This window comes from Alosa sapidissima, chromosome 24 (assembly GCF_018492685.1).
Source record: "Alosa sapidissima isolate fAloSap1 chromosome 24, fAloSap1.pri, whole genome shotgun sequence".
In the NCBI taxonomy this organism is placed as follows: domain Eukaryota; kingdom Metazoa; phylum Chordata; class Actinopteri; order Clupeiformes; family Clupeidae; genus Alosa; species Alosa sapidissima.
The window spans coordinates 448,205-463,784 of record NC_055980.1 but is presented as its reverse complement, the minus strand read 5'-3'; the positions used below and the strand labels follow the sequence as shown (position 1 = coordinate 463,784).

Here is a 15,580-nt window from a genome sequence, read left to right as displayed (position 1 = left end):
CTTGCCATATTAAAAATTCCAAGTTTATTCCCGTTAATTCCCGTATATTCCCGTTAATTCCCATGGAAGGTTTCCAACTTTAAAAATTCCCGGAATTTTGCAACCCTACTTCGGAATAACAGCGATGTTGGCATTATACAATGTAGGTGGGAGTATTGTAGCTTCCTTAGCGTGGTTAAACATACGCAACAATAGTGGTGATGGATCTTCCCTAATTTTTTTAAAGAAATCCATGCTAAAGCCATCAGGTCCTAGGGCTTTGTTAGCTGGAAACGCTGAAATGGCGGCATTGAGTTCTTTTAAGTTCAGGTCAGCTTCTAGTGCACTGATGGCCTTATCAGAGAGCCTAGGCAACTGCAGACCAGCAAAAAAACTTTTCTATACTGTCTCTGTCTACATTGCCTTGAGACTTATATACTTGTGAGTAGAATTCCCTAAATCTGGCATTTATCATTTTGGGGTTATTTAGTATATGGCTAGAGCTATTTTTTATTTGAAATATGGCTCTGGAAGACTGCATTTGCCTTAGTTGTCTAGCAAGCAAGTTGTGTGGCTTCTCCCCTAGTTCAAAGTGTTTTTGTCTCATGTGTGTTAGTAATTTAATAACATCTTTTGAAAGTAAGCCATTGTATTCAAACCTTAGGGCCACGATCTTGTTTAGCAGTTTAGTGTCGGGGGACATTTTGTAATTGTTTTCTAGATTAGTAAGATTGTGTACTATTCCCACTAACTTACCTCTTGTGTGCTTTCTTTCAGCTGTCTCATAAGATATTATGTCTCTGATGAGGCCATCAGTGCACTAGAAGCTGACCTGAACTTAAAAGAACTCAATGCTGCCATTTTCACCTAATAACCGCTTTCAGGGCTTCCCATAAGGTGAAGTCCTTAACATCGCCCTTGTCATTTGTATTTATAAACATTAAAATGTTCTCTGTAATATATTTACAGAAACCCTGATCCTTTAATAGTGAGTTATTTAGCCGCCAGGTGTAATTCCCCTAAGTTGTGTTAAGTTTAAGATCTACCAAAACAGGGGAATGATCAGATATAACAATATTGTGGTAACAAGAGCCAGAAACTGGAATCTAGAAGAAAATAATCTATTCTGGAATAAGATTTGTGTACAGATGAAAATAATGAAAAATATTTTTTAGAGGGATGGAGCAATCGCCAAACATCTACCAGATTGTAGCCCTTCATTACACTATTGAGGGTCAAACTACTTTTGGACTTATTTATTTGTGGTTGTTGCCTGTCTGTCAGAGGATCCATTATACAATTAAAATCGCCCCCCATAATCACCTTAGATCCAGAGAGATTGGGTATAGCCCTAAAAAGAGCCTGGAAGAATCCTGGATCATCAAAATAAGGGCCATACACATTAATCAATGTCACTGGTATTTCGTTCAGCAAACCTGTAACAATTAAATATCTACCATTTTGGTCAGTAATCATTTGCTGGTGTTGAAAAGTAACTTTGTTATGTATAAGGATAGCAACCCCTCTTGCTTTGACTGAAAAATTAGACTGAAAGATCTGTGATGCCCATGATGGCCTCAAAACCTTTGCTGCACTGTTTTTAATATGCGTTTCCTGAAGGAAGCATATATCAGCTTTAAGCGATTTCAAGTGTGCAAAAACCTTTCCCCTTTTCACTTGGCTGTTCAAAGCCCCTCACGTTCCAACTGACAAGTCTGACTGCTCCTGTATTTTGCCTATGTAGGTCACCCATCATTACTAAATGAGATCCAAAATGTACATTCAAAGACCGTGATGGTAACTAATAGGGGTGTGAATCTCTCATGTAAAAGACGATACGATTCGCATCTAGATACATGGGCACGATTCGATACAAGAAAAGATACATGTTTATAAAAAACGATTCAGTACGATTCGATGCGATGCGATTCGATGCAGTTCAAGAATGGAAAGCATTCTGAAAGATTTTTTATAATTTGCTCAAGGTGCACATTCATTTTATATTATCAATTATCATGGTCATGGTTGTCAATTAGGCAACAAAATGTGTGAATATGATTATATAAACTGAGGTTTGTTTCATATACTGTATTGAAATGAAAAAAGAATAGTCTACATTTCAGTCAAACACAGCAGCCAAAAACAACATAAAATACATTTTTATAGACTTTACAGATTTTATAGTTATCTGATTGTTTTCATGGAGCTGTAGCCTTGTTGAGGTAAGACAATACCAAAATAAAATAAAACAGTGCTTAAGACACTCTTGGCCTTTTCTCATATAGCCTACCCTACAAGAATAAAATAGGCCTACAAATGTTTTGAGTTTAATAAATAAACATTAAGTGCCAAAAAAGAGGTTTTAGATGGAAGTTTCTGGAGCTCTCGCCAAACACGTCTACTTCTTCACACCCACCGCCCCCCTTGTTATCACTATTTTAGTATGTAAACAAATAACAGGCCATCAATGATGGCAACCATTTGGTTGGCTTTGGCAACCAAATCTCATGCCTGGTTGCCAAGCTGGCAACCACTTTTAAAAGTTAATGTTGAGCCCTGATCGCATCGGTGCACCCAAAGCCACAAAATGCACAAGTTATGGTCTATAGCAGGGGTAAAACTGTAGACCATCGTAAGTCATTCAAATGTAAATGCTCTGATTATTGGTAAACTCCATGCAATGACATAATCAGTGTTGCATTGTTGATTTCCTTGTTTGCCTGTTCTTTGATGAAAATGATTTTCTGTTTCTGTTCTTAGTGTTTCTGTTCTTAGTGTTGAATATGTGTGTGTTTGTGTGTTAGGTATCAGCTGTGCTTTGCGATGATGAGGTGATGTTGTCCATCAAACCTGGAGAGCATGGCTCCACTTATGGAGGAAACCCTTTGGCCTGCAGAGTTGCCATTGCTGCTTTAGAAGTGAGTTTTCTTCCACATCACCTGTCAGTCAACATTTCATTTTACAGATATGATCATCACCAATAAATTGGCTCACAAATGTACAGTCACAAACTCGTAATCGGGAATTTAGAGGGCCAGTGTTTGTTCCCAAATGGATATTATTCTATACATTGCAGCCTGTCTAACGAAGTGTTATTAGAGGTCCAAGAAGCGCATCGCACATGCACAATAAACCCCCCCCTACACACACACACACACACACACACACACACATACACACCATACTCCCCCAACACACACAGACTCAACACCATGGATGCAAACAGCTTGCTTTTTAACTTGGGTGACTTGTGTAAATCGTGGGGTGGGGGTTAGGCTAGAGAAGATCAAATGTCCGGTGCTTCTGTCACTGGTCTGATTTGCAGCATAATTAATCATGGAACCGCAGGCCACTAGAAAAAGTTTCCCCAATCAGGAAATATTTGCTAATTTGGCATCATCAAACATTGAGGCATAAAATTAAGTGGTAGGTTAATGGCATGAGCGTTTATTCAATGAACCGAAACCACCCAAGTTGCACAGATTTCCTTAGTAGGCTGAGCCTACATCGTAATAAACATAGGCAAAAACAACATAGTAAGAGTTAACCTTCCACTGCAAAAAGTGTTATAATCTTATATTAAGATAAAAAGGATACTTACTTTAAGCTTTTTTTGTAAGATTATTATGACCGCCGCTAGTGTAGCTAGGTCATGGTCTATGGTGTCAAAGGCAGCACTGAGGTCCAGGAGGACCAATACTGATATATATCCATTATCGGCAGCAATGAAGAGGCAGCATTAAAAACTTTAACTAAGGCTGATTCAGTACTGTGGTGAGCTCTGAAGCCAGACTGATATAATTCTTGGATTTTGTTTATACAGTGGGCATCGCTTTCAAATGACCACTTCAGTCGCGCATTACGAGGCGTGAAGCTGCGTGAAGCTTTAGTACCACTTTCAGCCACTGTGCGTCGCTCTGCCACTGTACATCGCTCTGCCTGCCGCCCCTACTGAAAAAGAAGGAGACTTGCGAGAGTAATCCCAGCCTACGAATTCAATAACAAAATAAATCATGCATAATTAAACATTACCTCGATTTAGGCTACTTGGGTATGTCTTAAGGCTTGACTACACGGTGGTAAAGAAAATCGAAATCGAAATTTGCTGTCTACATTATTGTCAGTGTTGGGGGTAACGCAGCTACGCAAATCAAAACAGTGGTGTGATAATTGAGCCAGTAGAGAAATAACTGTTCAGAATTAATCTGTAGCCTTGGGTAGGCTTCTGCAGAAAACAATGTTGTTGCCGATTTAATACTATCTGGCGACGTTTTTAACAGGCTACGCAATAGAGGCTTAGACAACTATGACCCACGTTTTGGTTTCGTAAATTAATTTGCCCTACTTTGACTGCAATGTAGTCAATTGACTGCTTGACATGTCATTTTTATTTTTCTGTACAATAAACAAATACATCTGCTTTATGCAGCAGAATTACATTCATATTTGGCTGACTTCTGCAGACGCGCAAAAAAACACTGCCAGGCCATCCTTAAAAATATTTTTGTTTGCCGTAACCCGACCGACCCTGTCAATTTAGAACCGACCCAAATAATGATTTTGCAGGGTTCCATTGATGTCACAATAGAACGACGAGCAGAAAAAAAGCTGATAGATTGGGTGATCCTACTGCTCACGATGACTAGTCTTGGATCATCGTCATACAAGCTGATCAATTTTTACCACTTGTTGCAGCAGTGCGGTTTTATCCCATGCTCATTTCTACAGGCTGTCTCTGTGCCTCCGCTCCTTAGCAGATACATTTTGATGTAGTCTGCGTGTGAAATGGTTTCGTGAGATGTGGGCCTACATGATATAGGCTAGGCTATGGCCGTTTTATAGCGTGTTGGCGTATAGCATTTTGGCATGTAACATTTTAAATGAGGCCTTGCCTACCCTACAACTTGTTAGGCTACACCAGTCCGCCCAAATGGCATACCTCGAGTCCAATATGCGGGCACCCCTGGCTGCAGCTTGCAGATCGGGGCTGGGCTCAATGTGGGGCAGAGCGCAACGTTGAGCTCAGGCCAAAATCAGCTCGTCATTCCCTGCTGACCTCTGTGTCCGTCTATTTACCCGGACTCTGAGTTTTTCTCAAGGAAGAATGCTTAACTCTATAAAAGCGTATCCTCCTTAAACTACTGCAAACGTTAATCATGTCCCTTCCCGCCTAGCGTTAGAATCTGGTTGCGTGTGTGCTGTGTAGTGGGGTGGGTGCACTAATGAGCCCAACCAACTTATGTGTTCCGTCAGTGGTTCGACTGCACAATTATCACAATAGCACAAGTAGAATAGACAAGGGATGGGAAGGATGGCCTTAAGCTTTAATTTCCCCAGCACCTCTCAAGCCAATAGGCCTACACTGTTCCATGAATGATCAAGGCTATAATCTGTTTCAAATCTTAATGATTTTATGAGTTCTCCCTGCTTACTGAAAGTCGCTGTGTGAACCCGCGTGACGTGAGTGCGAAATAGAATGCGAAATATTAAAATAATCGCATCGGACTTGGTGTGTACACTTTGAGTGCATTTTCGCACTGTTATTTCGTATTGTATCTGGTGTGTAGGCCTACGGGCCTTAAGAGTGAGTGAGTCTTCGTTGCTATGGATGACGTTATTACTCATGCACGAGCTTGACTGAAGTGACCACCTTGATTGGCTGATGATTGTAACGCGGGAATGATTCCAAACACCTCCCTTACGATGAGTGGCAGGTGACAGGTCTGAGAATGCTGCGCTGTAAGGACAGAAGATGATGAATATGAATAAAAAGGCCTAGCCTAAATGAATCAAGAGTAAGGCAAAACAAATAGCTTGTAGCCTAAAGAAACATACGGATTGATGTAGTATGTTTCATTAGGCTTACATGTTGACAATGAGTAGCCTAGTTTTGGTTGTTGTTGGTGGCGTTATTGCATGTTAGTTATGCCTACAATTCAAAATTGCGTCCTCACGATTGGAAGCTAGCCGCATAGGATTTCAAAACAGGAGAAATGCCACAAAACCGGTTTGTGAATAGGTCTGTGAGTTAGGAGTCCTCTTGACTTCTTTTAAGCTGTCATAGCTGGTGGGAAGGTGTGATTTGTTGGGGGCAGGGCTGATGGCCCCCCTGCACCCCAGTCAACGTGAATCGGGTGGTCAGTTAATATGCTATGCCGAATAGTTTTCAACATTTTAATTATTAGTGTCGGGTGAATTAGGAAAAGCTGCTTGGGATCCCCCTGTCAAGCAATATAACCATACAAACGCGCGCACTCATTGTTTCAAAAGGAGTAAATTCGGCTTTGTCAGAACTGAGCTGTGGACGACACGGCACGGTATGCCCAATTGAAAATAAATTAACGCAACGCAACACAGACCCCGCTTCTCTCGCGTCAGTCACTGACATGAACGAAACACAGAACCCGAATTTTCTCACGGCAGTCACTGACAGTAGCCTAGAATAAATGCATGGGGGAAAAAATTTCCCATGACAAAGACATCAAACACTGAAAGTTAATATTTTGTCACTATAACATCTGTCCTTTGTCAAATGTGTTATGTTCCAAGTAGCCTAGTGCGTAATTCTGCTTCATAAAGTTGAACAAATACATTTGCTTATTTCACAGAAAAATATAAATAGCCAGTCTACAGTGCAGAGTTGGTAAGTTATGGTAGGCCAACTTGCAGTGAACATACAAACAGGGGAAATTATTTCTCTTGCAGCTGAGTAGCCTCAGGTGCGCACGTAGACATAAGGCCGAACATGCAAGCGCCAATGAATCGTGCTCTCACGACAATCACGCCGTTAAACTTAAATAGGTTAACATCACTCTAAGTTCGCCTTCAAGCAAGGAAAACGATGATTTGAAGACATCTGTTTCGTTGGAAGGGCAAGGGGTAGCAACAGGGCAACACAGAGACAGGTCCGATAGCAGGGCTGTTAAAACATTAAAACGGCAAGACAGCGGGGGGGAAGTTAAAATACGTGAGAAACACAGAAAAAGTTGGCATGCATTGTTTCGGTCCCCGTGCACAGGGATTATTTGTCATATATGATTATTTGTGAAATTGTGCAAACAGGCGCAACACATTTGAAAAGGAAGGACTGGTAGCATGCAAGCTCACGGGAAAGATTGATTTAAGAACGTTATCACAGTGTGTGGCTGTGGCGCAAAGCAGCGCGGGCAGAAGACAGCGACAATTGGCAGGGGAGGGTCATGTCTTTTTTTAACAATTCTGTCGGAGGGTCATTGAACAATTTCTAGCAGGCAAGAGAGGGTCATGCAACTTTTGACTGAAGCACTCAAAATTCCTCCGGTGGCCCCTTCAATAAATAACGAACAGTCCCTAGATTGCTGCTGGGCTATATGTCTTGGTTCATGTCTGTTAACAACTCATTGCCGTCAAACGCGTAGCCCATCTCGCGGTTGCATCCATTACAAACAAACATGCAATGTGAACGTCTGGGATTGGGAAGAGCACTAAATGCTCTACTGAATAAGCACAAAGTCAAACCTTTAAATGAAAAACACTCTTTAATAATCAAAAAAAATAAACCGCTAATGAAGTAAACTTGTGACCATCAAAAAATCGTTTATCGCCTGTAACTCCGTGATAAACGGACGTAACAGGAAGGCATTTGGCTAAGCAACGGAGGTTAATATGCTCTATACTTTGTCCAAATGATGTCTGTCTATCATCGTTGCACTCGGAGAAAACCAGAATGTTTAATTTGTCCTGCGTTTCTTCTACGGCTGCAAACTGGATTCACTCGCAGTTAACCAAATATTTCTTTATTAGGGCAGGGCAGGCATATTTCTGGCTATTAAATTATTTCTAAACCAGTCTGCTAAAGTCTGTAGTGAAGTCTGTGTAGGGTTTTCCAGGCTCCATTTCTTTTTATGAGACACCCTGCTCACTTGAGCCATCTACCGGTTGTTTGGGTTGTTGCAGCGTCTCACTGGGAAAATACAAATTAAAGTCGCGTTTAAGTTTGTGACCAGGATGTGAGGGGTCTGCAGAGATTTTTGCTGCCTTTTTCCTGACCTTGGACCGGTACAGGTCCTGGATGGAGGGAAGGTCCGCTCCAATGATCCTCTCTGCAGCCCTAATTGTCCATTGCAGTCTGGCCCTGTCCCGTTTGGTAGCTGACCCAAACCAGACAGTGATGGAGGTACAGATGACAGACTGAATGATGGCTGAGTAGATACAGTCAATATGGGGAGACCATTTTAGGTCCTATGAAATGGTTGATCCCAGATGATATTGACTCGCTCACAGTCCTTGGTGGCCCTGTCACACGAAGTCTACACGAAATAAATGTGAGCATCTGAGCTAAAGTTCATTCCCAAATACCTGCTACTACACCCTAGTTTCAGTCTTCAATTTCTTGCATTTCAACAAAAGTGCCTCAAGTAAGGAAGAGCATGGTTTAGGCTTCAAAGGCTCAAAGTAAAGTAACTGATCATATTTGTAAAATGTTTTGCTTGCATAAATGGGGAGTCATTAAGCATAAACTGCTCACAATGTAGTTTGTGTCAATATACAGAACAAAGACCTCTTTTGTTCTTACATTCCCCAGGGGGCGCGCACCCCAGTTTGAGAACCACTATTCTAGTAGGCTACTAGGCTATGCTAATAGGTGTCCATAAAGCCTACGACCTCTTCAAAAATGCCTGATAACTTCAGGCACAGAAATTGTCTTTGTTTTAAGTCCTGAACCATGTTCAAATCAAAAGTCAATGTGGATTGCACACACCCAAATGATATTATATGTGCAAAGCATCCGTGTGATATTCTTTACCTTTTAAGCATCCCACCCTCCACATTCACACACACACACTGCACCCCCGAAGTAGGCTACCCTGGTTGTGGCCTGTTTACTTTGGCTTGTAGAAGAAACTCCTAGGGGTACCCTGAACACACATTTTTGCAGTCTGCATACATGAATTATGATATACTCTCACACTCAAACCTTGACTCTAAGCTGATCCATAGGTCAATGGTAAGTCATCCACCTGCATCCAGGTTCAAAACTCACCTGACACATTGCAAAAATAAAATCTAACCAAGTGTTGTTAATCTTATATTAAAGGTGTTGTATAAAGGTATACTGTACCAGTTTCAGTTATTTTTGGCGACTGTAGAGCCCCCCCTAGAGTCGCAATATATTTATATTTTACTCTGCTGTTTTAAATAGCCTACTATGCATTTGTCTGTACGATCAGGTATGAAAATGGAAAAAATCATGAAATTAAATCAAATTGCATCATATTTACAGTCTATACTTCTCTGTGTTCACCTGCGCACCCATTACTCTCGTTTGAATTACTCACGAACCCGTGATCGCGTAGATATGGCAAGCATATCATGATGAAAGAGGAAACGTAGGGCTATCCATTGGTACTAAGTACATCCTTCTGGGTTATAAAACAGACGAAGTGATAGCAAAATAATAACTTCACATAGCTCGACTTATCCCCCGTTTTGTGTGTTTTTGTGGCAAAGCATGTATAATCCAAAGCTATCATGTGTTTCTCTATGGCAAAGCATGTTCATAATCCGGTTTTGAGATCCTAGCAAATTCCTGCATGGCATCCAATTCAAAGCTCTCATTGCATCCCAATTTGATCGACAACGAAACACCTTTTTTGCCTTTACTTTGTTCATGGCAATGCAGTAAAAAGTTGTTGTAGAGAATCATCATGAGTGTACACACAGGCTAACATGCAAACTCGGGTCAAGTCAGGTCAGATCAGTTCGTGTCACAGATATGGAGCTCAGAAAGGTCATTTTTCATCACTAAATAAAAAAAATGAAATTTATTTCTGAAAGGCGCACACCACTTATGTCTGTAAATTGCTCAGCCCCAAAGTCCATGGTTCTTATATTGCCAGATTCAGGACAGTCTGATAGGCAGATCTGGGTAGCCTAGACTGTGATGGAAAAAAATATAGCACGTGTAAATGACACTTACAATGACCAGGATAAATGCTCATAACTAAAGGTAGTGGAAATGCCCTTAAAACAGTCTAGGGTTCTAAGGGTTAACAGGTCACCTTATCGGCCAGTCACATCGGCAGAAATGTCCATATCGGCCGATGCCGATAATTAAGTTATGAAGCTTTTATCTGCACTGCAAAAACTGCTTATCTAACAAAATCTAACCAAGTGTTATTAATCTTATATCAAGATAAAAAAAACTAGTTGGTATTGTTTTCAGTATAAAGAGACTTACCTAGCGCTTTCTTGTGAAATCATTTGACTTAATTTAAAAAAAGATGACTTATTTTAAGACATCTCATCTTGAAAACCAGCAAATTTGTCCTAAAAACAAGCAAATTTGTCTGCCAGTGCGTTGAGCAAATTTGTCTTGATAAGACTCCTTAAAATAAGTTAAAGTCTTCTTAAATTAAGTCAAAATGATCTTTTGAGAGGGCGCTAGGTAAGTCCTTTCATACTAAAAACAATACCAAATAGATTTTTTAATCTTAATATAAGATCAATAACACTTGGTTAGAATTCATATTTTGCAGTGTGCAGATACCGATTTCAGGCTGATATCATCTTGCATACTTTTTTTGAGGATAAATTTGCTGAACGCACTGGCAGACAGATTTGCTTGTTTTCAGGATGAGATGTCTTTAAAGAAGTCAAACCCTTAAATTACACTACCGGTCAAAAGTTTGGGGTCACTTAAAAATTTCCATTCCACTCCACTTCAACTGCATTGTTTTTTTTAATCAGGGCAGCAATTTTCAGATTGCATTGTGTGCTTGGGAAAGGCCTTTAAAGGTGCTTTGTGTAGAAATCGAGTTGAACATGGTGTGTTGTCTTCCATTGACTTACACATGAATTCAATACTGCGTCTTTTCTAATTGCAGGTCCTGGAGGAGGAAAAACTGGCTGAAAATTCTGAAAAGATGGGCCAGCTGCTTAGGACTGAACTGATGAAGCTACCTAATGATGTTGTGACCACTGTCAGAGGGAAAGGATTGCTGAACGCCATTGTTATAAAGGAAACTAAAGGTACCAACCATGTAAATCAGACACTACTAGATCAATGTACATACTGCATAGCAGTAAAAAACATCTTTGTCACCTGTCAAATTGAATGAATGCATATTATCTGATGTACAGTTTATCTGTCAACAACAAAAGTAATAGTGGGGCAAATAACCTGAGTGCACTTTGTAATAAAAGAATGAAATTTGGTACACTTATAGCCAAAAACAACTCTGGTAGTCTGAGCGAATTATGGTTAAAGGTATTTCAGGTATTGCCTATAATGCCAATCCTTACCAGGGTGGAAGTAGCTTTCTTTTGTACCACAATACAATGGATATTGGGCCAAAATGGTCTGTTAGAACATCATGATGTTAGGCAGTATCTCCCAAGCTGGTTAGAGGATCTTTATCAAACTTGGCATACTCGTTATAAGGGCTTGATGAACTGATATTCAAGGTCACATGAGGTCAAAGGTCAAGGTCACATGGTCATACTCAAAAAGTGTTGGCGTGATCTCTCCCAACCAGATTGAAGGATCTTCATGAAATTAGTTAATAAAGTTAATGACTTAATAAAGCCTACATGCAATGATTAGGTACTAAAGGTCATGGGGTCAAAGGTAAAGGTCAAATTCTTTCAAAGTTATATGAGGCTGTAGCAGGCCGTCAAACAAATGACAATTGACATTATGTTGTTTGCGTCATTAGTGATTACACAACGTTTGCATTCCAAAGTTTTCTCAAAACAAGAAAACTATTAAAGCAAACTTTCTGTATAACAAGATTTTGATAGGTTTAGTCTTTTACTCCAATGCCCTCTTTTAAACCAGGGGAAATTAAAACATGAGTCAGAGCCCCATTTTGGGCCGATCGGTGCCAACTGAGGACACCAAACTTTATTGTTATTTTCTGATAGCTATATGGAGGGTTGGAATTTCATGGCGGCCACGACGGCCATGGCGTTGCGTTGGCCGTGATACCCCTTTGAAAATCGTAGGTTCACAGGCCACTGTGGCCTTGGTGCCCCCTTCTTTCAATATTTTGCTTTGCATCCCACTAATAGCGATTTGTATTTAGCCTATGGCCTATCAAAATAATCTTAGCATTCACAGCGCAAATTTATTTAGTCTTTTACGCAGTGGAGAAAGTGACCGCGCACGATAAGAAGAAATTCACCCATTCTTCTCTGTTGAACTACTGGCGAAGTAGCCTACTCATCACACAGATATCACATGTATCACATCACATGAAAGTTTAAAAGCTGAGAAAAAGCTCTATGTTAGCCGCTGTGGTAAACGGTTCAGGAGAAAAGTAACTTTAATTTAATCATATTTAATCTATCTATCTAATCTAAAAACTATATATCAGAATGAACAGCAGACCTTACCAAACGCAAAGTTAAATATAGCCTAGATATCTGTGAATATTAAACTCAGATGATTTACAGTTCTGTGTATGTCATGTTTCATGTTTTTATAATGTTTCATACAGTGATGCAAGTCTACTGCTGTGAATAGGCTACAGTGGGTCCCAGTTAAAAATTGACACTTCATTCACGATCATGGTGAATGGTGAAATGTAAGTACAACTGCAGCCGCTTGGGGGCAGCATAGTCCGTTGTGGAGTTCCACGGTCGAACCAGACGGCGCATTCGAAAGCAAGGGCTGTGATTGGCCGAGTTTTCAGTGCGTTTCTCTGTGTTTTTAGCAGCCCCTGCAACATGCTAGTCCACTGTAGCCTAAGCCTTGTACATAATGTTAAACATAGTTTTGGATTCAGTGGCAAGATTTCTTGATTGTACAGTGTCTGTCTCTCAGTAATGTTTTAAAATGAGCGCTTCGTCAGCTGGCAGTAGGCTACTTTGTCGGTAGTCATGAGAAGTTCGCTTGCTAACAGAACATAAATATGCTGCCCAGAAACCTTGTGAATAGTTCTGATTTTTTTTACTACTAAATATAGACTTTGCCTACAGCATCTCCTTAACAGTAATGTTAACAAAATGACAGCATTCATATGACAAAGAAAAACGATTTCGGTCACTCAAGACTGTGCCACAGCAACCAGTGTAGGCTACAGTCCTACCCAATAGGCCTACTCGAAGCAGATAGCGTTGTCTGACGGTCGAGTGGGTTAATGCACGTATTTCCAGAACAGGTCTGCAACTTTCAGGCTGTTCTGAGTTCGAATCTAGGCAGGAGCAGAGCCATATAAAGGCCTAGGCCTATTATCATTTTTTGCAAGGTGTTGCTCCTGGCAATACTTGTTTATAAGACGTTTGGTGATTAATTGATAGCTGTTTTTGGGACACGTTAAACGTTCTTTATAATGAACGCATCCGGGGAATAAAACGACTGTTACGCGCTGTTACAACTGTAGGCTACAATGATTGCAATACAAAAATATGCACGTGTTAGTTTAGTTAGTTTTGTGATGTTTTGCACTTTTGCCTCATGTGTTTTCAGGTTTGAGGGCTTTTTTGGCAAGATTGACCTTGGTTAGACTCTGCATATGTTATTTCTCCGTATGGAAAATAAAGTAAATTTTTGACACACGTCTGTTATTAGTTCAATAACAAATGTTGCTTGTTAAAACATGTGACTAGTGAAACTCAAATGATTTTAGAAATATTTAGCCAAAGCCAAAAAGTGTTAGAGAGAAGGAGAGACGCCGGTGCAGCTCAGATGTCTTCTTAATTTTCTTTATTCTTTAGTAAAAGGTGCAGAACATTATTAAACTTTGACTAACGTTTCGATGTTCGTTAGTCAAAAACATCGACACATCGAAATGTTAGTCAAAGTTTAATAATGTTCTGCACCTTTTACTGAAGAATAAAGAAAATTAAGAAGACATCTGAGCTGCACCGGCGTCTCTCCTCTCTAAAATATCTGTCCTGGCCTGGTTGCAACGGATTGTGGCCAAACGACAGAAGCGCGGAGAACCCTCCTTTGTCTACCAAAAAGTGTTACTTTGTGCCCTGCGCTCCCCCACTGCTTGTGAAAGAAGGGGATGGGGGAGGAGGGCTTAACGTGAAAAAGCTTAATGTCACAAAACGGCAACGAGTCGTTTTAGGCTACAGGCCTTCATAATGGTAGGCTACAGGAAGTGGGGGGAGGGTATGGGATGACCAGAGCCGTCATCTATCGTCTTTCCAGGCACACAGCTCGTTATATAGCCTATCGACTGCCTTAACAGATAGGCTTTGCTCTTGGGTTTGGCCTTACAGCGAACTCAATGCTCTTGTTGCTTGCAGTTTGTTAAATAAAGCGATGCAGATTACATTATTTATTTCTGATTAATTGCGTCTTTTGATGTATTTTGCAACATTTGCTTGTTAGGCTGGGCTACTGTCAATGTCCTGTACAGGTCAATGTTCAACAATTGCTGGTGTAGGCCTAGGCTATTAATCAATTAGGGACTGTTCGTTATTTATTTAATTAAGGGGCTACCGGAGGAGTTTTGGGAGCGTTAGTCAAAAAAGACGTGACCCTCCCTCGCCAGCAAGAATTTTTTCTATGACCCTCCAAAGTGATTGAGAAAAAACGCATGACCCTCCCCAGTCCCAACAATTTATTGATGCCTTAGGCTACTGGGTCAATTTGGGAGCTTGCATGCTACGACTCCTTCCTTGAAATGCCTTGAAAAGGCTGTCGTTTGCACAATTTCACAAATAATCACCGGGACCGAAACAAACCTGTCAACTTTTCCCGGGTTTATCGCGTATTTTAACTTTTTCCTCGCTGTCTTAGGAGGAGCTGCAGGGCCGTCGCAAGGGGATGCGAGGCCCTGTGCGAACTTGACAGATGCAAGGCCCTTTTCACTTACGTGCATGAAATCATGCGATAGCTTACTTTACACATAGCCAAGGCTACCGTCGGTGTATTTTAATAGTAGCCTAGTCTAATAAGCTACACCAGCTTGCCTTTTAAGAGGGGAAATTCAATTGTATAGCCTATAACATTAGCTGAGTCACATATTTGGCCATATGGTGTTTATCATAGGCTACATCACGAAACCAAATAGTGTAACAAAGGTGAACACTTTAACCCTATCTGCCCCCTTTGGAATTATATCTCGAGCCTATTATAAGGTCCAGTGTGTTATGTCCTGGGATTCGGATGTGCTCAAAAAGAAAAGAAAAAACACTTTTTTATAGATGGTTATGAGGAGCAATGTGAGAGAGAAATTTGATGATCATTGATCGTTGTTTTGGGACGTTAAGCCTTTTCCATAGGCGTCAGTGAAGGAGATTGAAGAATGACCATTTTTTTATACGAAAATATTTCTTAACTACAAAAACTCAGTGTCTAAAAACTCAACCCAGTGTCATTCAGACTCAACCCTCTTGTTGTTTTATTATCTTTTTCGTTGTCGTTTGAACGTTGGCAAGCAGGCATGTTGCGGTTGCAATTTAAGTAAAATTTCTACAGTAGGCCTACAACATGCTGTTAGGCTGGGCTACTGTCAATGTACTTGTACAGGTAAATGTTCAACAATTGCTGGTGTACAGGTTATATAATTAGCTAAATCATTTGTCCAGCTGTTTAAACATTTTTTCGTGCTACATTCAAACGCAAAAGGTGCTTTGATATATTTTTCGTATGAACGTCGGCAAG

The 15,580-nt window shown here is 40.5% G+C and overlaps 2 protein-coding genes across 5 annotated transcripts in view; both read left to right on the top strand.

Moving 5' to 3' along the window:
• The window catches only part of bub3 (BUB3 mitotic checkpoint protein), a 234,451-nt gene that overhangs the window by 76,792 nt on the left and 142,079 nt on the right, over positions 1-15,580 (top strand). The gene's annotated exons all lie outside the window — the stretch shown is intronic.
• oat (ornithine aminotransferase) overlaps positions 1-15,580 on the top strand; it is a 115,534-nt gene that overhangs the window by 76,855 nt on the left and 23,099 nt on the right. For all 4 annotated transcript variants that reach the window (XM_042082914.1, XM_042082912.1, XM_042082913.1 and 1 more), the window contains 2 exons: positions 2,784-2,897; positions 10,845-10,989. In XM_042082914.1, coding sequence (XP_041938848.1) covers positions 2,784-2,897; positions 10,845-10,989 — 259 coding nt within the window. The remainder of the gene's footprint in view (positions 1-2,783; positions 2,898-10,844; positions 10,990-15,580) is intronic.